This window comes from Toxotes jaculatrix, chromosome 4 (assembly GCF_017976425.1).
Source record: "Toxotes jaculatrix isolate fToxJac2 chromosome 4, fToxJac2.pri, whole genome shotgun sequence".
Lineage (NCBI taxonomy): Eukaryota > Metazoa > Chordata > Actinopteri > Toxotidae > Toxotes > Toxotes jaculatrix.
This window is the reverse complement of record NC_054397.1, coordinates 9,499,844-9,525,186: the sequence shown is the minus strand read 5'-3', so window position 1 is coordinate 9,525,186 and position 25,343 is coordinate 9,499,844. Positions and strand designations below refer to the sequence as shown.

The 25,343-nt window shown below is 41.8% G+C and overlaps 1 protein-coding gene across 2 annotated transcripts in view; it reads right to left on the bottom strand.

Moving 5' to 3' along the window:
* bnc2 (basonuclin 2) overlaps positions 1 to 25,343 on the bottom strand; it is a 161,011-nt gene that overhangs the window by 37,180 nt on the left and 98,488 nt on the right. For both annotated transcript variants that reach the window (XM_041036653.1, XM_041036654.1), the window contains exons 3-4: positions 10,051 to 10,153; positions 7,875 to 8,110 (exon numbers count right to left, since the gene is read on the bottom strand). In XM_041036653.1, coding sequence (XP_040892587.1) covers positions 7,875 to 8,110; positions 10,051 to 10,153 — 339 coding nt within the window. The remainder of the gene's footprint in view (positions 1 to 7,874; positions 8,111 to 10,050; positions 10,154 to 25,343) is intronic.

Below are 25,343 nucleotides of genomic sequence, written 5' to 3'. Positions count from 1 at the left end.
AACATGGCCCTCTTTGAAAAAGTAAAGAGGGCAGAGCCTGGCTGAGGTAAATAAAAATCCCTGATAAGTAGGCTGGCAGATCCCCTGTTTCAATTAGGGTGTGCAGCTGACTATGAGAGCATCTCCAGCCACACCAGGGCGGCAGCAAGGACCTGTTGAGGGAATTCTCCTGGGGCATGGACACTGGGTAAAAAGAGAAAGGCAAATGTGCAGTGAGAGAACCAGAGGCCCCATTACACTGATCAGTATAGCACATATCACACGGAGTGGGCGAGGAGGAGGGAGGAACAGGGTGTTCAGAGGGGATGAGGAGAAAGCGTGCACCCCATTAATACAGGCAGAATATTCCTTTTTATTCTAATTATGACATGCCAGTGGAACTTAGAGGGGAGAAGAAAAGCACTGGTGGCCCCTTTTCTTCACTTGGATTTGGAGACTCCATGAGGTGGACAGATATGGCTGCTTTTCTCAGGTATAGATTGAACCTGAATAGAAGTGTGTGTGTGTGTGTGTGTGTCTCTTTGTTAGGGTGTGGTGGGGGCCATGGGAAGAGATGCAGCCAGTGAATCAAACCAGCATCTCGGGCAAAGCTGTAGGATTCGCTAGTAGGCTTTGAAGTCAGTCTTATCATGGGGATTTAAGAGGGAAATGGGTAAGAAGGTGGCGCTCATATACTGTGTGTGCTGAGGGTAGTTTGATCAAACCCCTACTGGGATCCCATGGGAGGCCCTAGACCTGACCATGTATGTTAAACATATCACTTTCACTTCCCATGTTTGCCCTGCACAGCATGTTAACTCCCCAATCAGATTTTATTAGAGCAAACCCCCACACATACACACACATACTTCTCAATCCCATATGTTATGACATGGAATATTCATGATCTTTAAATTTGACCATATACTGGGTCACCCCACCTCATGTTAAAATAACATTCTGAAATATACATGTGGCCACCAAGCATGTAATGGATGCATTAAATTGATTTTCAAATGGGGTGTAATTACTTAAATCTCTCTCGAGAAGGAATTGCAGTGTGTATTGGGTTTTTTTTTTATCACATTATGTGATACATCGTCCATGATCCTAAGCCACAGTGCATGAATTGCCACTATAGGCCAGCTCTGCCTGATGTAATATTCAAGTCAAAAATTGTTCTTAAGTCAGCGAATGACTCCTTTAATAAAAGACTACAGTTTTCAAACTAGCAGGAAATGATCCTTCCTTTTTAAGGAAGCAGATTAAGCAGAGTTAAAACACAAAGTGTGTGATTTGAGTATCGAAGAGAGAGTGAAAAAGGAGAGCACATCACATTGTTTTTGCTGTAGAAATGGTCTTACTTTCAACCAAAAATATACAGATAATTAACACAACAAACCACAGTACTGTAGTTCATAACAGTTAAGACTAGAGTACACACACTGAGAAAACAACTGTAAGAGATGACGAGAGTGGAGATACTAAACAAGCTGAAGCTGTGAGAGGGTGAAAATGACAACACATGGACAGAACAAAGAAAAATATAGGGGATTGATAACATCAAAGGCTGAGATTGTGTAAAAAAGATGAGTAAAAAAATGACAAAGGACAATAGGAGTAAAAGATGTGAATGCGAAAGGGTATGACGATGCACCAGCAGTTAAAGCACACATTTTTGCCTTATCTCTGTCGTCCTGATACCACACTGTGAAAACTATCTGACAAAAAGGAAACCACAATTCAGCCAAACTTCACCTCAAGCGTCTATGAAGTCAAATAAACATAAAATGCCTTGAAAAATAAATGCACTTCTGCTTATTAAAGGGAAAGCATGTATTCAGTAAACTTACAAATGCTGTCCAGCACATGGAGCTAAGAGGCAAGGAAAAGATGAACCCAATAAAAGGGATTTCACCTGCTTTTTTTTTACATTCTTTGGGAGCTATTTTATTCTCAACCTTCACTTGGTAGCATGTGCAATGGTGCTACAAGTATTTGAAATCAAACAGACAATCTGTATGTAAAAGTTGTTTTGGTTTTTTTCTGGGTTTTAAACGTGCAGCAGCTTGTGAGGCCGTGTCGATTCTATAGCAAAATTCAGACGACCGTCCAAATCCAATATAAGAGGAATTATTTCCCAAATTCCAGCATACAATGTAACCTGCTCATAACCTTTCTTCTCCAGCTTGAATTCATTTGAGGCTTGGGGTTCAGGATTCAAAAGCGAGGGACTGAGGATTTGGCATGGGCAGAACTTGTGTAAGGAGCTGGCTGTGAGCTTTGCAAGCTGTGAAAAAAGTGACAGTGAAGAGGTTTACACTTTCTGCAAAAAAAAACCCCCAAAAGTTTCAGATTGTTTACGATAATAATAATGCATGCTGCATTCAACATTTCATGTTGATAAAGCAGTGTTTTCTTTAATATAAAGTTATTTTATCAAAAGTTAAGGTTTTAATGCCTTGCTGATAATGCTGTTCTACCCTTCTCTGACTGATCCTCTAATCTGAAATCACATCCTTTTATCTCCAGCTTACTTAGTACTGAGCGATTGAGAAAAAGAAGAGAGAAGACACCCTTAAGAGCACTAGGGAGGACAAGTGTGTGTATGTGTGTGCGGGGGTGGGGGGGGTAAGAATCACCTTGATTCAGTACACCGGCCCCCTTTGAAGTGCTTGGAGCCCAGCACGGCCAGCACAGAGCCAACCGTAAGCCTTCCAGCAAAAATCGAGCCTGACCTCCCCACCAAATCATAACCATATGAACGTAAGAATTTCCACCTTAGGAGAATGCTTTCTCCCTCGTCCATCTCCCAGGGTGAGGCATTAAGTAGTGATAACAGAAAACAGGTTCTGAGAGAGGGGAGGCACTGGGAGGTGATGGAGGGTGGAGAGGAGGAGAGGAGGACAGAAGGAAAATAGAGGTTACAAGTGTGCCGTATGGAGGAGATTGGAGAAGGGGATTGTGTCCAAAAAATGTTGTAGCACGGAGCTTGACTACCTAAAATGGAAGTTTCTCAGGCAAGGATCAAGAGATATGGTGACCTTCACAGTTGACAGAGTGAGAGACAGAAAACGGAGAAAGGGAGTGCAGTGACGGAGAGGGAAGGAAAAAAGAAGACAGAAATTTTGAAATGTGACTCTAACTCAATAAATACCTTTCTAAACCACTATAGAGAAGCAGAGTGGTACCTTCACTAAGGCCTCAGGACCCACCTGCAACTGGAAATGGTTTCCTGTCTTACACAAACACTGTTGCACCCTAATCCATGTAATTACATCTCATATTCCACATGTGTAAGTACACATGTACAACATTACAGTCACAAGTCTTTTTTTTTTTTTTTTTCAAATGAAAGCACAGCCCCCCCTTTGGCCCTTCAACACTCCAAAAGAAAAAAAAAAACTACCTTCAACCTTCATGCAGAAACACTACATTTGCCAAATAAGTACATACATTAAAAAAGCACCTGAAAACACCTTCATGCCTATTCATCTGCCACTGAAACAAAGCCCTATGTTGGAGGGCCGTTGGGGTACATGAGTGTGATTTTGTGGCTGTGTGTGTGTCTGATAGTTTGAATAAGAATTCCTCCGAGTGTGTGTGCAATTAGGGTTAAGACTGTTTGTGTGTGTACAGAGTGTGTGTGTGGTTGCGTGGCGGTGGTGGGGAATGTTAGCGGTTCCATCTGGGTCTCCTGGAAGCCGTGTGGAGTCAGGAAAACCACATCTCATAAAAGCGGAGGCAGCCCAATGTTCTACAAGGACAGAACATTACTGAGAATGTCGCTCAGGAAAACCCTGGGCTTTGGCCCATATGTTGGCTGCAAAGGCTGTATCTCGCTCTCTTTCTCTCTCGATCTCTTTCCACTCATTCTCTCTCTCTTTCTCTACTTATTTTTCACTTGGTAAGGGATAAGAAAGAGGAAGACAAAATAGACAGTGTGGAGTGTGGGAGACAGAGGCTGAGACAGAGAAACCCGTACTGATAGCAATTCCATCTGTCGGTATCGAACAGAGGAGTGAGCAGTGACAGGCTGTGGGATGGGGTGGAGTTGGGGGTGTGGGGGGGGCATCTGGTGCACATTGGCCGTGGATCTGTCTGGAAACAACCATGGGAGAGGAACGGAGAGATGGATGAGTAGAAGGAGGGAGAAAGGGATGAAGGGCTGAGGAGTGGAGAAGGTAAAAGTCCTGCCAAAGTGAAGGGCAAAGAATTCCGGCAACGGATAAATGTGTCTGTGTTGTTCACATATTGCCTAGGATTGAAACCGAAGTCAGGGGGATAGGGGAGAAATAGAGATATGAAGCAGTGTAAAGGGCAGAAAAAAAAAATATACACAGATATACACACATAACTTTCAGTTATCACTATCAGGTGAAAACCTCATGCCTTTATACGATTTCATGTTTTGCTTTGATTTACGCTGCAAGAAGTTGAAAAGTTGAATTTTACACATATAACACATCTGCTAACTAACTTATTTTGAGCTGTGACAAAAGAGTCAAAGGTGAAAAAACAGCAGCAGATCTTAAACCACCCTTTGCTAAAGTTGGCTGAAATAGCTGTGTGAGTTTTCAGGAGAATCTCCTTATGGAATATTTCACAGCACACAAGCCAACTAGTGGTAAGGCACATTGCAAAGGTCATTACATAACTTTTAAACTAAAACTCTTGTACATGTGATGACAGGGAGTTATTCTCTTCTGGCTTGTTTAACTTCAAGAGCGTATTTACTGAGAGAAACATCCAGACTTATTCCATTTTTGTATGGATGTGTGCTCACGTGAGCTGATGAGCCTGCACGCATGCATTTATATATGAATATGAATATTGTAGTAACCGACTGTGTAGGTTTAATGGTATAAGTTAATGTTATAAGAGAGCAGTTTGTGAACCGAAGGTCAGGCTACAAATGGTTTATAGATGAATGAGACGAGAGAGAAAGACAATCACTCATTTTAATGGTTATTGATGTCATGTATTATTCCTCAGCTTTACAAATCAAAATTCCAACCACGTGATAAGCCATTGAGCTTTTAATAACATCGATTAATTTCTTCAGTTTAAGGAGCCTATTACAAAGGTAAATTGCAGAGTGTACGCATATTTAGTCACAGCTCTATGATGTATTTACTTTTGTTATGCAGCGAATGGCAGACAGGGCACAGGAGGGTGAAGTTAACCTCAGGTGTTGACACAGATTTATTTTTTTGTAAATTTGACCTAAAAAGCTATAATGACTGTAGGTATAGGAGTCCATTCTGCAGGGTTATCTAACCTTGATTTAACCTTGATTACAGAGGTTAGACTAATGATAGTTACCCTAAATGCATTTATGTTAACGCGGTTAAGTCTGGAATGTGAGCAGGGTAGTGGTGAGACAATACTTGTGCTTCTGATATGAATGAGCAATACATGAGTATTGCTATTCTTGTACAACAACGTACTGTATACGTTATGTAGGTGTTTGGCTTACTTCTGCTGTGCTGTACTAAGGAAGGGCAGGTGAGCACTGAAAGAGGTATCGGAAAGATCCTGACTGGGAGAGAATCAATTCACACAAGTCTTGGTGAAACTCTAATCCTGCACAGAGCTCAGCACAGCGCAGGTGGAGGCTGCACATAATGTGGCACATGAAGACACAAACTATTTATGAATAGAATGGCATCTTGTAAAACATGACTTTGACAAACCCTTCTGTTTTTCCACATATGCGTCACAAAGAGAATGAGACACAATTATATATTCTGACATATTAGCAGAGACAAAGGAAAAATGAGATGAGTAAATAAGGGGAGAAAAACAAAGGGAGCCATAGGTGTTTAAGTGCATACTGTACAAACCAAAGCCTTCAAAGAAAATGTAAAATGTAGGATAAAGAGAGGCTTCATTAGAACATAATTCAAAAACAGCGGATGTATTTTCTGGGTGATTATGGCGATTTATAACATATCTCATTAAAATAGAAATTAACATGATTACATCTGTGGCCTAAAAACTTTTATTCAAACCCCAAATCACTACAAGCAAGCGTTTCAAAGCCTGACTTCTAGGATTACAGTAAAGTTATTCATCATCAAATGATGTCCCCTGACATCAATATCAAAAAGACAACTTATTATCTATCATTTGCAATACCGTTCTCCTCATTTTATCTCTCATTTAACGCAGCATAGTGGTGGGGAACGCACCCCTGACACAAAGCGTTGCCCGGAGGCTCAGGGAAGATGATTGAATTTCATAGCTACTTACAGGCTAATAGGGCCGTACAGTGACTACTTACTGTCCTTAAGTGACTGGCTGCTTCTCCGTGGCCGCGGCCCCTTTGAAGCCCTTCTGAGGAGATCTAGAGGATTTAGCCAGTAGCGTGACATGAGGCTGAGCGGTTGAGCAACGGTGCTCCCAACAGCTGACTATTAGAACCAGCTGATAAAAACACAGAAGCTTCGACTATGGGAACCACAGTGCTCCCGTGGTTACTTAATACAAGGCTTTCTCACACTGCAGATTTAGAGTGTTTAGTGGGAAAATACCAGGATTATAAATTGTGAACATGTTTTTTGTTACCGAAAGAAAATTCAATCAGTAACAGTTTTGATAATTGATAACTTCTCAAATGTAAAGATTTGCGGCTTTTCTGTGTTTTGTATTGTTTTAAACTAAATATCTTTCGGTTTGATTTAAAAATTTTTTTTTTTTTTAAATATGGAACAGATTAATCAATGATTTGGAAATGAAAATAACAGCTGATGCCCTAATGCATTTGTCTTAAAAAAGGAAAATTAAGAAATAATTTTAATGTAAGAATATATAAATAAATATGTTAATATTATAAATATAGTCTTTCTATATTATATTATATTATATTATATTATATTATATTATATTATATTATATACATTTTCATTTATATTTATGTACCTATTTTTTATCTATATTTTTACTTTGTATCTAACGTACGCACAAATTGTAATCCCAATCAAGCAAACATTTATCAGATACCTGTAGATCTATAAAACCGTTCGGTTGTTATTGATTTTGTGTGTGTGTGTGGAGGTATGTGTTTGTGAGTGTGTGTTCTGTCTTTAAGAAAAAGGGACTGGATCTGTGAGTGCTTTACTCACAGAAGCTGTTTCCACATACAAACCACCCTCTCCTCACCATGTTGTTCCACTTACACTCTTGGAACACTAAACCATATACGCATACAGATAAGCACATGTGCACATACTCACATATATACACATACACACACAAACACATACACACAGCTAACCACATGCACATGTTCACTCGCTCTTAACTAATTCATTCAGGAACACTTTGGTTTGGGTTTCAACACCAAAACCTCCATACCTTTGATTGAGAAACGTGTCTGACTGCAATTATATGGGAGGGAAGGAGGGAGGGATGGATGGAGAGAGGAAACACACTACAGTGGTTTTATAGTTTGCTGGCGTGACATTTTTCTCCACTTTTTTATTCCTTTCCTTTTTCCAGCAGAGGGGCATAGTGTTGACAGGGCAGGAAAAGGGGGCAGACTGAAGTAGAAGTAACAGCAGGGAAAATGTGAGGAAAATGGATGGGCAATGGGACTGAAGTGGCCTAGATTGTCACTATGGTGGTTTTTATCAATACCTCTCAAAATAACTTCAATGCTGAAGAAATTTGTAGATACACTTGGTGAGAAAGTAGTGATCACTGTGGACACTATCCCCACTTTCAGAAATCACTGAAAATTGCAGGCAAATATAAAAGCATGTGCAGGGATGTGTTTGTGTGTAAGCACTCCCTGCTTAAGTAGTGCTAATATTTGGTCTTGACGTTAATGCTAAACCCATATGAGGCTTTACATGTGTTGCGTTGCTATATCATGCGTGGTGGTCACTGACCTGCAGTATGTAGCCCCTGACGTAGTCTCGGAGGGTCCAGCCCAGGCCATGCAGGATGTGCAGCACCTCTTCCTGCTTGAGCACGGAGAAGAGGCGGTCAAGAAGGATCTTAAGCCTGACAGGTACGGCCTGGGTGCCGTACAGCATCAGGCTGCTGATGTCGAACACCACATTGGACTGAACGATCTCCACCTGGGTCGGGTGGTAGAGGTGCTGGGTGCTGAGCTTGTCCAGAGCTGCGTGAATGAGAGTGACAAAGAACGACAGAAAATACACACACACATACAGACACACACAGAAAGGCACGGTTAATGACTATCAACTTTCTCTCTCATCTCAAAGCTTCCTCAGGAGGCTACTGCACAGTCAGCACTAGCTGATAATAACATATCTATCGGATAAATGCAATGGCATTAATGTAATTATCTGCCATTCTTCAATTTAATCTAATCTCCTGCTCTCTCACATTTATGCTGCTCTTGCATCTCCGTTTTTATTTGCCTCCTCTGTCTCAATCTTGACCCCAACCTGCATTACATCCTGTTTTCTGTCTAACCTTAATTATTTCTATTTGTGTCCACACCTGCATTTCTTATTGCATTGCTTTACATCTACATTTATACCTGATCAGGCATGTGCTTTTGGGTTCTTGTATTTATATTATTACTACTTCCTGGTCTGTATTGATCTACATTTATAATTAGTCAAAAAAATACCATATGAAATAAGTTATTATGCTTTTTATAATACTGGTAGCGCTGTATAGCAAAAATAACAAAAGGAAAAAACAATTTGTAAATTTTCAGATTATGAATGCACTAATCATGCTTTAATTAAACTCATGTTTATTTTCCTCGACAGACACCTGATACCTTATGATAAATACTTCTTGTATTTTCAACGAGTACTGTTGTGTACTCACTTATCTTTGATTTATGTTGAGTAGTGTCTTTTTAGGAGAATATTAACTGTAAATAAAACACACTTTAATTAAACTTTTTTTTTTTTAACCCAAAAATCATGTAGAGAGGGTGAAAGTACTTTTTTGGCTGTGAGTAATGTTTGCAGGTCTTTCTCTCAGGAGTCAAAACAAACTCCAGCAATAAGATAAAGTAACCTGTGTGATGCCTGAGGGGTAAAACACAGAGCAAAAAAAACAAAACACTTGTTGCTGCTCATAAAGCTTAATTGTGTGCGCGAGGTAGGCTTTGTTATTGCCCCCTCTAACACAGCCTCAGTCACCTCTTTCTCCTCTCTGGCTGTCTGGGCAACACCTGGTCGATGCTCTCTTCCCCCCTCCCCTTTCTCAATGCCTCTCTCTTCCCTTACCTCATACCCCCCCCACCCTTCCCCTGCCTGTCTGGGTGACACCTGGTTGGGTCTCTCTCTGATCCTGGGACGGCTTTTTCCCGCTGACGAGGGCTTTGCCTGACAACACAGCGCAGCCAGACACGAACATAATAAAAAATGAAGAACTACTTGTCAGAGTCCCTGCCAATGCCGACATGAAATGAAAAGTGGGGGAGAGGAGAGATGGGCGCCTGACAGTTCAGAGGGAGAGATTAAAAAATAGTCAATGGGGTCCTGTGCGATCCGCTGAAGGGCCCATAGCCTGCTCTTGTGCGGACGCAAGCCAAACAGGTGTTTTCTTTTATCTTTTTTCCCCTCCTCCTTCTCTTTGTACTTTCTTGCCTCCTCTCCCTTTTCCTTATACCCAAGTGAAAAACTCATAAGGTGTGGTCTCTCGCTTCTGTATCTGTCTTGTGGTTGTGTTTTTTTTTTTTTTTTTTGATCTAAGGTGCAAAAACAAGACTTTGAAAGCAGCTGAAAAATACAGAAGCAAACAAAAATTGCAAAGTTGCTTCTACTGTTGAAAATGAGTAAAAACATTTGGGTTTCAGTACATTCACAACCACAGACAGAGAAAATTTGTATTCCATAGTAAGTAAAAAAAAAAATCGTACAAAACAGAATTGCGAGATATGTGAGATGCATTCATGCTGCTGGCATCTGTGTTAATTCATTATACGCAGCAGAGAGTACAGATATGTAGGTCAGGACCTCTCTTCTCTCCTCAGCAAGAAGAAGCAGTTTTATGAGGGTCAGAAACTAACTTCATATGTATTTATACCATATTTAGATTCACCCATCATCCCCACAGAAAAAAAATTCTTACCGTGAGCTACCCAGCCATGTTTGCACTGGTCACATGTTCGTAAGTGAATTTTGCCTGGCTGGAAACACTCACATGTGCAGTTCACCAGTGTGCAGCGAATGGCCTGTTGAAACACAGAACAGAAAAAGAGAGAAATCCACGTCAATCACAGTCCAGGTACGAAGGAGAGATAATGGGTAGTTGGAAAGAGAGTGCAACAGTTGAGAACTCAAGAGCAGATACCAGTTTAATAGTCATAAATACAAGGAATAAGAAGTCAGACAAATTATTTTGTAGACTGTTGCAGGCCAGCAAAGCCCTAAAGTCAAAGCTCATCTGTACTGAACTAACTAACATTTTGTTGTAACTGTTCGTTAAATATGTGATGACAATGGAACATAAAACATATCCACAGTTGCCGCCAGTGCCACAAGGAATAACTCGCAGCCCACAAATTTCCCAACTACTTTTTTATTCCGGTGTGTGAATATGCCTCTCCATACTGTAATTTCCCAGAGTTCACGTGAACCGACAAAGGACTTCCCTTCCTGAAAACATAGAAATGTAACTTGTTTTGACTGAGGCTCCATTACTCAACACTAGAGCTGCACTTAGTCTGACCCCGAAAAGCTTTTAGTAGTGAGAGGTTAAGTGTCCAGACTTGACGAGGGCAACTCAGTACAGCACAATGCATCATCTGCTGTGGCTTACGCCTTCATAAAGGGCTGTTAAAAACTCCAACAGAAATTTAGGTACATTTTGCAGGAGGTCATTTGATCCTGTAAGATGTTTCACATTCATTCCTCAAACAGTAAAGAGATTGCACAGCATGGAGAAAACGTATGATACACACAGAAATCCACACAAATGAATACAGCTCCATCATCCAAACGAGTGCAGCAGCTGCAAGCCGTAAATTTCACACCGACATAGAGAAGCAAGAAGTCAGAGTAAAAGGAGTGAAAAAAGGAGTAAAAAGAGAAAAAGAAATTAGAAACATGAATCTTAATAATCGTTGGCAGCCCTTTGTTTATCAGACATTTTTTTACATTATCAAGATGAATTGATGAATAAAGATAGTAACACTTTTGCAACCCAAACTGCCTAAAGGGAATCTGCAGCTGTAGGAGGACCGGTGCAGCAGAGCTTGCTCGTGGAAAAAAAAATATTGGCATCCTTTCACTTGTAAAACACAGACTTATCTTCGTTTTTTTAATCAAATTTCGTATTTACTTAACTGTAACATGTAATCGAAGTATGCTGGCTGCTCATGTTAGAATAAAAATACTATGAGTTAATAACTTGGCATAATAAACAGCAACTCTACACTATGAGGATAATGTATTTTACATTTGGCTCATATGGTGTTGAGTCAGTGCGGAATGACGGAGGGTTTTTCCTATGTGTCAATTCTTTAGGCTTCAAAGAAAAAATCTATAATCACTAAAATTACAGAGCAAAACATTTCAGGAATGCGTGAGGGAGGAAATTGGGTGTAGTGTACAAGGGAACTGCTGTGAGTAGCTGCCTATTTATTTTGACAGGAAAAGCCTAATGATCCAGTACTGAGGAAACTTGTCAGATCAAAAAGTGAAGGCACTATCTGTAGAGATACATGTAGGTGTCTGTCAGAGACAAGACGAGGAATGACAAACTAACTGCTTGTCTTCACGGCAAAAAGCCCTACTTATCAGATCCCGAAACTTTATGTATTTACAATATGCACTAAATATGCTATCTCTCATTGTCTCACTGTTATTCTTATAAGGCAATGAAGTGACAAAAATGTGACACAGACGTGCACACAAAGGTTCGTAGGTTGGAGTCCATGACTGTGCCAATGGCTTATATTTCACAATGTCAGAAACAGTCAATCAGCACTTCCAGGAAGAAAAGGATCAGCAGCACATATCAGCCTTTACGTCACACCCCTGCATGTTCAGTAACAGCAGAATATTTCTGCTCTTCTGCGCACACACCAAACACTTCATTACTGAACTGAAGTGCACGTTTTGGCGTTTAAAAGCAGCAAACAACATCATCTAATCTGTGGATTACACCAAAGTCCTGTAATTCAGGATATAAAAGTCAGCTCACTCATAATCTACTAAGGGACCATAAAATCTATCACAATCCCCCCCTTACTCACCCCAAGGTGTTGTAAACCAGATTAGTAACTGGAGGTGTCAAAGTGAACATGGGCTAATCCAAGATTAAACACAAAATTACACCACTTCTAACCATGTCACCTCACTGTTTGACACCGAATGAGACAGGAGACAGAGATTATTTGACTTTACACCATTTTTAAGCTCTCCAGGTGCAGGCTCGGCAATCCTCACAGTGCGTGAGGATTACACGCCATGTGTCAGTTGGAGTGTGCATACGTTATGCACTGAGCTGACAGTCTTATCCAGAGCAATGTGCAATAAGTGAGTTCACTGTTCCTTCCCTCAAGGACACTTGCGCAGCAGACATGTCTCTTCATGAACATTCATAGACCATGGTGGAGGTCAAACCTGTGACCTTTCAGACACAGGATAAACTCAAAGGTCTGCCTTGCAGACCTGAGGAAACTTTAACAGAAATAAGTCAAAGAGCATTTACAAAATAAACAAAAAACTTTTCTATAAAATCAGTTCCTTTATGTACAGTATGTTTCCCTGACATAAGGGAACATGTGTTCAGTGCTGTTCCTCACATTCACACAGTTTCCTATGGTGTCATGATTTAAGACACACACAACATGGCCTAAAATCTTATTAGTCTTATTAATCTTATTAATCTATTGTTATTTTCTGTATGTAATTTAAAGTAACACTAAAATGACAAAATGAGACAAAATCAGTGACATTGAATCTCCAGAAAATTGCTGTTGCACTGCTCTCGTGTTTAGAGCTGTAAAAAAATAGTTGATTAATTTATAGTCAACAGTTTTGTTAACTGATGAATCCTTTAAGTTATTTTCTAAGTAAACATTTGACTGGTTCAAGCTTCTCAAATGTAGCTTTTCAAATGCGAATAGTTTCTATTAATAGACTGGTCAGACAAATGCAATATTTTGCAACATGAAGATTTGATATGAAGGCTCAGGAGAATTTTTACAATAATAAAAACAATCATTATTAGTTGCTGCCCAAATCACGTTGCTTTTGTCCACTTCTTTGTCTTTCACTCCATCTTAAAGTACAATTCCATGTCATATTTTTCCTTTTTATGTAACTCTTCTTGCGTACAGATTTTGCACAAGCTAATTGAGAGTATCCAGATTTAGCCGAGTCATGTCACACAACACAACCCTTTTCTAATTACCCCTCTGTGCGGCAGCAATAACAGGAGCAGACGGAAATAAACAAATGGAAATATCAAATGCACCTCTGCTGTTTACGAGCTGGGGTCTGACAGCTGACAAAATAGTTAAGGGGCGTCTAATACGGCAATTAAAGTGTGCCACTGTCTGCAGGGCTGCTGCTGTGACAAGGCACCCTCTAATCACTGACTTATTACGCTGGCTAGCAGCACCTCTCATATCTGGCCCATTAAGCAGACAGCAGCATTAAGAAGCATTAAAGCAGCAAGCCCCCTCAACTGAAGAGGCACTGACGGGAGAAAAGGGAAGGGAGGGAACGGACTGCGCCTGTTATTTCTTGGGATTAATTTGTGCATTGTTCAACATTCAGTCAGGAACGTGCAAGAGAAGGGTAACAGAAGACGTGTTTGAGATGCAATGGCATCAAAATTGATCATACGCAATAAAATGAAAGATAGTCTGATTATGGAATTTTTAAGAGAGGAAACAGACGGATGTGTCAAAGATGGCCATCACAAACAAGATCATCAAGGATGTGAGTTTGTCTGCGTGTGTGGCTTGTCAGAGGAAACAAGAAAGACAAAATCATAAAGACTTCTTCTCATGATTCTCACACACTCCAAACTCTGCTTCTCTGGCCAGTGTGGATCTGGGTTGCATTTGTCCGTGGTTTAACCTGTGTCTGGACTGGGCTGGGTCAGGGACAAGCTTGGGCCCGGATCCCACCGCTACACTCGCACATATTTGTCACAGCAGGCTGGGGGAGGAGGCTGTGTTATCTGTGGCCCGGCCAGATACACAGCATTAGTCACTGTGCTAGCGTCTCGCCAGGGTTTCCTCTTTGGCTCGAAACTAAAGAGGACGACGGTGAGGAAAAGGACAGAGGGGTGTGTGTGAGCAAGTGTGTGTGTGAGACTTCGTAAATCACTGGAAAAATGAGCAGCTCGAAAGTGAAAGCTATTAGGAAGTGAAGAAAATCCCACAATGCTGTAGCAATTAGACCCAGACAACAGTCAACACTCTTTTACAGCTGCCGTGTTGCCTCTATGGTCAACAACTTAACCTAGCTGCGTCCACAAAGCATCATTTTCATCCCTTATCTGGCTCAAGTGTGTGTGTCTCACTGCTGGGTTTTGTTTAGCTCAAGGCTTGATGTTTCATGGATGTTATGCTTGGCTCGCAGTCCCTGTCCCAGCCCAATTGTATAAACACTGACAGTCAGCAATGGCCAGCATCAGACTGGGGAGGACTCTCAATTAAAAGACTGTTAGTGGGGGACAGATGGACTGAGGAACTGCAGGAAAGAAGAGCTGCATAACACGATGGCTTCGGCCTGGACTCTTATAGCCAGTTCCAAGAGGATTTCAAACAGATTGACTGGGAAAGATGGACTACATGGCTCTGGAAACAATGCTGTTACGTGCAAGTCAGTCCAACCCTAAACCAAGGGGCATACACAGAGGTCAACAAACACACTGAATTGGCATTTACAAATCTTATGAAACCACAGGACTGATGGTGATCCTAAACTAATATCCTGTATGACTGTATTGCTACCCTGTCATTTTTTTTACGGTTGATGTTGTAACTATATGCCACAGAAAACACCACTAAAACACCAGTTGCCTAGTCCCTTTCAGCTTCTCTGTGTCCTCTCTAGACAGCGTACAATGGAAAACCAACCCAGACAGCTGCTGGATGCAGGGTGGGTATTGTTCCTCCTACTTTAATTGAAACCTTTACCATGTTCAACACACAGCCACAGACCGCATTTCTTGTTTGGTGTGTTAAGCAAAGCCGAGATTTAAATGAAAACCCTGTGTGTACGTGTGCATCTGTGTGCATGTGTGCGCCTCGTCTTTGCAGCAGCAGCTTCAGATTTAAATTTGTCTCTGCTTAGGGTCACTGTAAAACACTGGGAGCATCTTGTCCTCTCTTCCACCCACAAGATATTATCTCATCCATGAGTTAGCTGCTGAAATGCTGTCAATTTCCTGCCAGAAATGTGCAGCCAACATGTGTAGGAAAAGAGGCACAGCAGCTTTGCGTGTCATAAAGCAGGCCCTGGCTCCGTCAGATAGATCAGGACTTCACAATGTCCATATTGGAAACAGGTGACAAATAAAACACGCTGAATAAAGAAAGTCTTTGTAGTCAGACACAGCACGCCACAAAATACAGGGGAGCAAATACCTCATGCCAAGGCTAATTTTTGCTTGTTTGATTTTATACATTGGATTTGACTTGAAACAGAGATTTCTTGCCTCACAAAGTGGTACAAAATAAACAATGATTAATCACTTGTGCACTGACTTTAGCTTAAAACACTGTACACTGTTACACTGTACAGAGAAAAAGTGTAGTCGACAGAAAAGACTAGCATCTTCCCTCTGAAATCCCCACAGTGTAAAGCCCGTCCTCCATGTCAGTTCTGGTTTTGAGCCCAGCGGCTGGCAGTCACAGAGCCAGAGGTCCCTGTCCTTTGTGCAGCTGTGCGTCTGGGCTTTGACACGGGGCAGAGCGACCAGAGCTATGCTAATGGGAACCAAATGGGGCGTGAGTCCCCAGTGGATTACAGAAGGAGAAGAGAAGCATGTGTTTTCATGTATTCATGTGGAGACCTGGGACCCCTCTCTTTTCTTCCTTTCTTTTTTCTCCTTTCTTTAAGTCAAACAAATGGAAGCAGCCATGTCTGTTGTTTGCACGCACTCTCGATTAATGCTCTTTGCGACTTGACAGATTTTAAGAGTCATTGTCAATCAGTAAATGTACCTCACATTTGTTCAAATGTGTACGAAAAGCTATTACAGTGTTTAGATTTAGCCCTTTTTTTTATAGGCGTGTTAGTAACATAGTGTAAACTACTTAGTTTGAATTTGAAAAGTGCCAAATTTGAAAATGAAGTTTGGAAATGAAGTGAGCAAGGTAAATAAACATTTAACAAAGACTAGTGAACAGTTAACTTCATCTGAACTTCATTGTTCTGTGAGAATATTGTGTCTGTGAAAAACTGAAACATAAGTTTCAGCTGTTTGGCACCGCCTCTCAGTCTTGCTGCACTTTGCTTTCACCTGCTTTGATGTAGCAGTGTTAGGTCCTGCTGACCAAAAGACTGAAGGGGTCATAGAGTGGTCAGGCCTGCAAACGTGAAAGTGTCAGATGTAGTGGAGAAAATACCAAGCCTGGTTTAAATGTAATTACATTACCGTTGAGATATTCCCAGTTCCCAGCCCCCTTTTAATGCCATCTGTCATATCAAATCCTTTCTACAACCTTTTGTGTGTAGAAAAAATACGGTACGGCTGCTTGCTACTGATGATGAAATAACAATTCAGTCATCATCGATGAGAATTACTTATCAGGAACACGAATCTGAAATTGATAACTGGACAATCTAAACAGCTGAATTGTGAGCGATGATATCTGTGATCAGTTGTCAGTTCAGATGATGTCCAGTTTCAACTTCGACCGGGGCTCCAGTCCTGTCTTTCTGTGTTTGTCAGCTGTCAGATATGACTCATACTGCACTACTTGACATATACACACAACACCCATGTGATTAGATCAGAATTAAATGCACACACACGCACACACACACGTACAACTGAGTAAAAATTCTCTTGCCAACATTCCTACTTCTTCTGTGTGGTTTGACACAGTCAGAGAAAGTAAATCTCTCCATCATGAGCACCACCCCAAAAATTTCGGATCAGATCAATGACGAAACTTTCAGTCTGACTCACTCGCATGATAAATAGCTGTGCGTGTACTTCAGGACAGTCATGCTTGTTTATGAAGTGGACGGATAAAGGACCCAGCTGGCTTTGATATTGTGAAACAGAGAGGGAGAGGGAGCGTAATATCACAATACTGGACCAAACACACAACCCTGTGATCTCGCTATCATATGCCATGCTCTCAGTCAGTGCAGCCCATATAGAGGGAGAGCTGTACCACACCGTTAACACTGGACTGCACTGTCAGTTCAAATACCTAAGCATCAAGGGAGCAGCAGTTTCTCCCATCTTCTGTGTAGACAGCAGGTCCAGGCAGAAGCCCCCGGTCCAGGCCCCTGGCCCCTCTCAGCTCTCCTCAAAGCATTTCCCCAGCCAGAGATCAAACCATCTGCCCAGTGACAGACCTCTGGGTCCACAGACACAAGGCCAGGTTCAAAGAAGGGTGCTGGGGGAGGCAGGGAAGGGGGGATCAGGGGAGAGGACGAGAGAGAAACGAAGGAAAAGTTGGCGAAAAGGTAGAGAAGTGAGATAGCAAGGGAGCAGAGGGGGGAGTCAGGCAAGCTGGTGTATCAGAAAGGTGGGGAAGAGATGTTGCAGGAAAGGTGGAGGAGGCAGAGGAAAGTTGATGAGGGGAGGTAGGAAGGGTGAGGAGAAAATGCTGTGCAATAGATGTCAGGTTAGATCTCCCAATTTCCTCCTGTATGACACAACTTTTGGCAAAAGTTTAGCAAAAGTTTATACAGTCATATGCATTGCAGAGGATTAACTGAAATACTGTATTAGTGTGAGTGTGTGTGTGTGTGTGTGTGTGTGTGTGTGTAATATTAAATTGACTTTTTTGTCACCCAAAAGTTCAAAAACCAAACATATAAAATTTAGAGTAATAAATCCTAATTTTTGAGATGATGAAAACAGCAAATGTTTACTTTTCCTTGATAAATGACATAAAATTAAAGCCAGAAATCACTCCACAGGTTTTTAAGCTTTCTATTGTTCAGAGACACGGTTCTTTATCTCTGGCCAGGAAACTAAAGAAAATGAAAGAGGCCATTGTCGTCTGTAAATACTAGATCTGCTCTGACCTTCAGCCTATCAGTGGGAACGACCCACACCAGATAAGGACAACTCCCCATCTGACTTGACACCTGCACTCGCTGGCCCACTGATCGCCCCCGCCAAATGCAAATAGCACAGTGACGGCCCGCAATGCAACAACACACTGGGTTTCTGTCTGGAGACTTGAGGGAGTAACATGACCACACAGCGCGACCAGGCACAAGTTTAGGTGAGAGAGAGCAGAAAAGAGAGAAAACAGAAGGGAGAGAGGAAGTAAAAGAAAAGGGGGACAAAAAAATGAAAGGAGTGGTGGTGGGGGAGGGGGGGGGGGGGGGGGGGGGGGTCAAGTTAGTTGGATATAGAGAGACGGGAAAGAAGATGACCAACATCGTCTGCTCTTAAATTCCCCTCCCCATCTGCACCCTAACACAAACAGAAAGTATTAGTCAGAGCCCAGACATATTACCGACCCCTCTCTGTGAGGGGACATCTCCATGGCGATCATTGGTTGGCGTGGGCGATGGGACACACATACACACACACTGTGCAGGCTTGACAGCAGCTTGATGACATGAGGCCAGCACTGCTGAGACTACCCCAAATTGACATTTAGTCATCACACTAGTCTACAGGGTGGGACTCTACCTCCTGAACTACACACACACAAAAGCACCCACACACTCTCTCACATTCCCTGTCATGCAAACATGTGTATACACACACACACACACACACACAAACACCCACACTCACACACAGTGAATTCCCCTACTCAAACTAGCTCCCAGCCAGAGAAATTCTGGAAGAGCTCCTAGATTTAATCTTGCCAATAGCTCTTTATTTTCTTTGACCATTTTTAATGTTAGAAAGCCTTCACTAATTGTGTGTAAGCAATCTCCAAATTATGTATATGTGTTTTTTCAACTAAACCGAACACTACTGTAGACAGATTGGCTGGTTTTCAAGACACACGACTGGGCAATAATATTTGTTTCTTTCCTCAGAGTTTTGTTCAAACAGCATGTCAGCATGGCGGTTTACTTGTAAACACCTGGGCCTGCACACCCAACAGCTGTGGAAATACAAAACTATGTATAAGCTATGCTGAACCAGGAATAACTGCTCTATTCAGATTATTTGCAACCAAGTGCTCCATCCACTTGTATTTTACTTATTTCTTCTGACTATAAAACATCACCAAAAGCGGTGGAGCAACAAGAAGAAAAATCAATGCGCAGATTTTTGTTATTTACAGATTTGTGCAATCATTTACCTCAGCCAGCATAGTGAGAAGACTGCTCCTGATTCAGTTTCGTAGTTCCCACTTTCGAAATAACACTCCAAGAAAAAGCTGCATCCATTAGTATTAACAGTCTCAGTCAGCAAATGACACAGAAAAATAGGACACAAGACAAGAGATACCGATAGAGAGGGGAGGGAGAGACAGAGAGAGTATTTAACCAATGGCTACATTACTGCAATGACAAGTGTGTCACTCCCAAAGCCACACAATGAGGGAGAGAAGTGAGGAATGTCTTGACTCGAAGTGTGTGTGTGTGTGTCTTTGTGTGTGTGGTGGGACAGAGAGAGAGGGAGGGAGACGGCAGACCAAAGGAAAGTCCATCTGGGTGTTTTAGTCTTTATCAGTCTTACAAAGTTCACAGATAGAGGGGCTGAAGTGGAGGCTAGACACTGATCCAGAGTCACAGGTCACAAGGAAGACACAGACGCAGCTCACACAGGTGGGAGGGAGGGAGGGAGGGAGGGAGGAGGGAAGGAAAAAGAAAGAAAAAGAAAGAGTCTTACAATTGCATGTGGAAAGCAATGCCAAGCCATGGTGATTGCCATTCTGCAATCGACCTGACCAAATTGCAAATTCCCTCTCAGGACCCTCTAAGTTCACTTCATTTGGCCAAAGCTGGAATCCTTATTCCTGCAATTATAAAGCTATTGACTAATTCGACATATGTTAGCATGTCTTCCAGCCCTTGAATGCTGGTGTGCCATTGAGTCATTAACTTTGACAAATTGTGACAGACTTTTTTATTGCCACCCAATCATGAGAAACAAGACTGTGGCAGAGGAGTTAATGAGTGGCATGTTTCTCCTCTTCCATGTTTCTCCCCACCACCACCATCTCACACTCTCTCCTCACCAGCCCTTCCACTTAGATTCCTACACCCCTTCAAATCCCCCTCACCCCTTCCATATTTATAATTTTACCACATCCTAACAATAACACGGCCGGTACTCAGCACAAAACACGCGGGCCCTGGGCTAATGAATCTCATGCCTTTACCGCGGTAAAATGGCCAGTAAGTGTTACCAGCTGCGACACTCTCTCTCTCACTCTCCTTCTTTCTCTCTCTCCTTGGCAGTGGCATTGAGCTTGGGAGCGCAAGGGTGAGGAGGGGAATTTCGGTGGGGAGGGGGGACCAGGCAGACACATCTGAGTGCAGCTGGACCAGGGAGAGAGAGGTGGGGGGTGAGGAGGAAGAGGAGAAGTGGGGGAGAGAAAGACCACAAGTCTCCGTGTTTCCAGCTGCCTTTCTCAGGGGCTCGGTTTTCTCTCCCTCCTCTTGGTTTTTCGCAAGGCCCTTCTGGTCCCAGCTTACTTGAAAAATCACAAACACACACACACACGCATAGACACACAGACACACACATCCATGCACACCCTGATCCACCTCCCCTCCATCCCTCACATTCGGCCATCTTTGTTTGGACAGGGCTCAGGAGTTCCAGAAAAGCTCTCTCAGATGTGCTGAAGTAAGGGAAAAACAAAACAAACTGGCCCTCACACACACACACACACACACACACACACACACACACACACACACACACACACACACACACACACACACACACACACACGCACACACGCACACATACACACTCAAAATTTATGTGAACGCACAGACACCAACAAGTACTTTGCGCTTGCACATAACACTGTGTAGCAAGAGAAGCTCCCACACGCTCCCACACACACACATACATGAACAATTTCACATGTGTGAAAGCCAAAATACCCAGCTTCAACCAGAGAACAAATTTGCAAAGACATGAAAAAAAGTGGCATACGTTTTTCTTCATGGAGGCCGGCAGCCTAACATGGAAGGCATGCATTCTTTTACACAGTGTGTGTGTGCGTGTGTGTGTCACAATCCAGGATCACAGCACCAGGGCAGGCCTGAAGCATACCTCGACATGTGTTACCTCTTTGTAATATTGACTTTGTTATAGCTATACGAGTGGGAGAGTAGAGCCAAGAGCCCGGGCCTTGCAGTTGTGGGGCCCTCTGAGTTCGCTAGAAAACAAATACCCGAACGAGCCGTGAAAATAGAAAACACAGTGCCACAATGGCAGTCTATAAAAACAGATTCAAATAAACTATAAAATGTCCCTCACTCCTGCATCTGACCTTTACATTTTAACTCTCTAAATTAAGACTATTATTTGTCTGATTCCATTTCTGCAGCGTGTTGCTTACAAAGCCGTGGGATTTGGCAACTGAGCAAGTCTTGGCCTGGCTTCCTGTCGGAGCATGTGTACTGGACCAACTGTAAAAGTCAAAAATTCTCTTTCTCTAAAGCCTTGACTTATTCTGTAATTTCAATCAAATACCAGCCTGCTTTTAGGCTCATGTAGACATACTGCCAAGACATCTAAATGTGCTATTTTTTGATACTGAATAATTAACAATAATCAGTACAACATGGCATTTATTCAATATATTCTACCAGAAATAAACCTTTAAAATATCTGGTGTAAAATAATGAGAACAAATGTCAGAAACCCTAAAATTTCACGACACAAATAAGAAAAACCAAGATAAAGAAAAAGCACGAATGCTGTTTATTTGATTGCTTTGCAGAAATAAAAGATTGATTATCATTTTCTTGTTCCTGTGAGTGTGAATCCCATCTTGTCTCTTTCCCCAGTGATGACTTTGCTTATACATTTGAATAATGAAGGCAAGTCATTTGAATATTCCCTCTGTATTTAAAAAAATGATGTTTTTACACGATGCAGCAATATTAGCCATGTTAATTGGGCTCTTTGGACCTTCCCAATAGAAAGGCTAAATTAATTACTTATGTCGACAAAATGTCAGACACGCCGATCTAATAACTGCAACTGTTTCCAGCAGTGTTGTTTTCAGTGTGTACCTTTTTTTGTCTTTGTGCGTGTGTGTGTGATTGTGAGTGCACTTTAAAACACTCTCAACATCCACTAGCCTGAGTTAAATCTAATGAACGAGATGGGAACAAAATGCTTTGACATCCTCTCCATGTTTCATGGGTGGCTCCTGAGAGTCCTTCTCCAATATTCATCCCCTCTTCTCATACTAATCAGCCACTATGGTATTGACTGTTTTTGCTTGCAAAGTGACTCGTGTTAGTGTGTGTCTGTGCCGTACAAGCACACCCACACACACACATTTTTAATGCTCAAACGCGCCAATCCAAAGTCCACTTTGCAATTAAACTTGTAAAAGAAAAGTGAATTATTTGCCGGACGTTATGTGTGTGTTTGTGTGTGTGTGTGAAATGTGTGATGTGTTCATTAATGTGTACCCACCACCACAGGGGGCTTTGAAGTTCCTCTTTTTTTTTTTTTTTAGCTTTTGGCTGTTTTTCAGTCTTGAAGAAAAACTGTATCAGCGCATTTTCCTCAAGTGCGAATAAACATTAGATTGTGGAAGAGGAGGCGATGGGGAGACATTAAGAGTGTCTGTGAATGTGAGACGATCAGATGATGTGTGTATGCGTGTGTGCATATACATGCACGTCCATACATTAGTGCGCACACACACACGGGCGAGTGTATAGCGAGCAAGTGCGAGCGCAAACAGAGAGGCCTGCTGATGCCATGTTTCAGACGACCCCTTGAAGTGGAAATGAGCTTCCTCTGTCTTATAACTAGTCCGTTCTCACAAAGTCAGCAAACTCTGCCACCCCTCCAAAGAAATGCAGACACCCCACCCCCACCCCCACCTAACCCCCTCCTCCACCACCCCAACCTCTCCCCACCCAGCCCTGTGGTCAGCATGCAGGATGAATTCACCATCAGACCTAAGAAACAGAAAAAGGTCCATCTTATTTCAGCTGCTTTTGTTGTTAATGTGTGGAGGACAGAAGCATGAAAGAGGTCTAGCTTCTTCAGGCGGTTTTTGTCCTAACTCAGGCGACTTTCAAAGCTGTGCTGTTATCCATGTCAAGTACTGTGGGCTAGGATAGGAAAATAGTACGACTGGTACGACGTGGTCTCAACTGTTGGTCTTAGAAATATCTTTATTTCCTTTAGGTGTGTATTCCTGTTTTCCTGCCGCATTACCCTACAGTATCTATAAGAGGGTCATAGGGGTCAGTTTTATTTGACACAAAACTATTGAAATTTTTGAGTATTACTATTGTCTGAAATTATGACTGCAGCCAATGGTTTTGTCAATTTTTGTCTGACCAGCAGTCAAAAATCCAAAATGATTCAATATATTTAAATGTGAAAATGCAGAAGCTGTAACCAGAAAAATATGTGGAAATTTTTATTTGATAAATTAAACAATTACTGAAATGTCCATGAATCCGTGAAGTGTCATGGATTTCTGCTGTTTGATTAATTAGTTGATCAAATAACTGTTCCAGCACTGTCTCTGTACAGTTTTTGAAAGTTTGCTTTTGACCAATAACTTCAGACACTGCAGGTCATTAGAAGGACTGTTTCTGTTTAATCCAGACTTAAAACATCAATTTCTCACTGCTTCAAAGGCACAATATTGTTTATGATCATTTTTATTTGATGAAAGATGAGCTCAGTCTAAGAAATATTTTTATGATCCTGTGTTTCTGATCTTGTGTGTTAAGTGTGTCAGTGCACATTTCTTTCTGTGCTATTATTATTATGCTGTGTTTATGCATACATGTGATGCAGTGTGCATGCACGCACGCTGCTGTTTGAACCTGTGTGAGCACCTGAGGGTCCATCCCCAGCCGTCCTCGGAGCGGGGAGCGACAGCTGTACAGTGATGCTGTAGCGATAGGCATCATCGGCTTGCTAGAGACTAATTGGTCCACAGCGCTCCTCTGAGTGGCCTCGCTAATTAATTAGAAAGGCAGTGGAGCTGAAATTTTTAATCAGGACACCAGGCTCTCCAGCAAGCAGGAAAAAAAAGACACATCACCCCATCATTCCATGTAATCCACCTGACACTGATCTCCCATGCTGTCATATGAAGTGTGTTGTGTGTTTAGGTATTCATATGATCTGACCAGGGAATAAGAAATACATTTATTACAGAGCTTGTTTAATCATTTTAATTCTGAGAATGTCAGAAATTCTGTGTGTCCTAATATAGTATGCATGACATGTATTTGGTTTGGACCCTGGAGAACGATGTTAAGGTGGTGTTTTCCTCTGTGTGTTTGTGTAACACATGTACATATCATGATTTCCACTGTTGTAAATTGTGTACAAGTGCACTGACATGTGACAATCTTTTTTTTCCCTTTTCTCCTTTTGTGTTTTCTTTTTAAAATTCCCTCCACACCGTGAAAGAAAAATATTATTTTTCCTTCTTGCCCCTACCTGTACTTAACTAATTAAAAGCAGTCACCGACACTTTTCATCATACTGTAAAAGAAACAGGATATCAGTTGTTTTTAAAAAAATATACCCATGTTTTGTATTTCTGTCTGAAGAGGGAAAAGATGAATCTAAGGAACAGTGCTTTTGCACCACTTTTGGGGCACATTTGTGTCCCAAAGCTGCACACAGCTCACCTCAATGATTTGTGGTAAAGGGTCAGAGTCTGTGAGGAATGAGCCAGAGACCAAGAGGCGCTCTAAAGCGAGAGCTACAGCAGTCAGCCACTTCACACAGAAGACAAGGGAAACAACATATGTTTATCATTGCACTACTGAGATGAGCAACTTGCACCGCTGACTGGACTTACAGTAACGGGAAAATTATAGTGTGTGGACATCAAACAGGAAATTCTAATCTATTTAACACATAGATAATAAGCACACTGTGGTGGAATGAATACATTTAAGTAAGTGTGCCAGCAAAATTTTGAGAGTTCCTGAAGTGCAAACACACATGCACCTTCACCTCATGTGGTGACATTAGCTTTGTATGGTGTCCTAATCTTTGTGACCGTCTTGGCTTTGCTCGGCACTAATCAGTCAGCCGCTCTTATCAGCCTG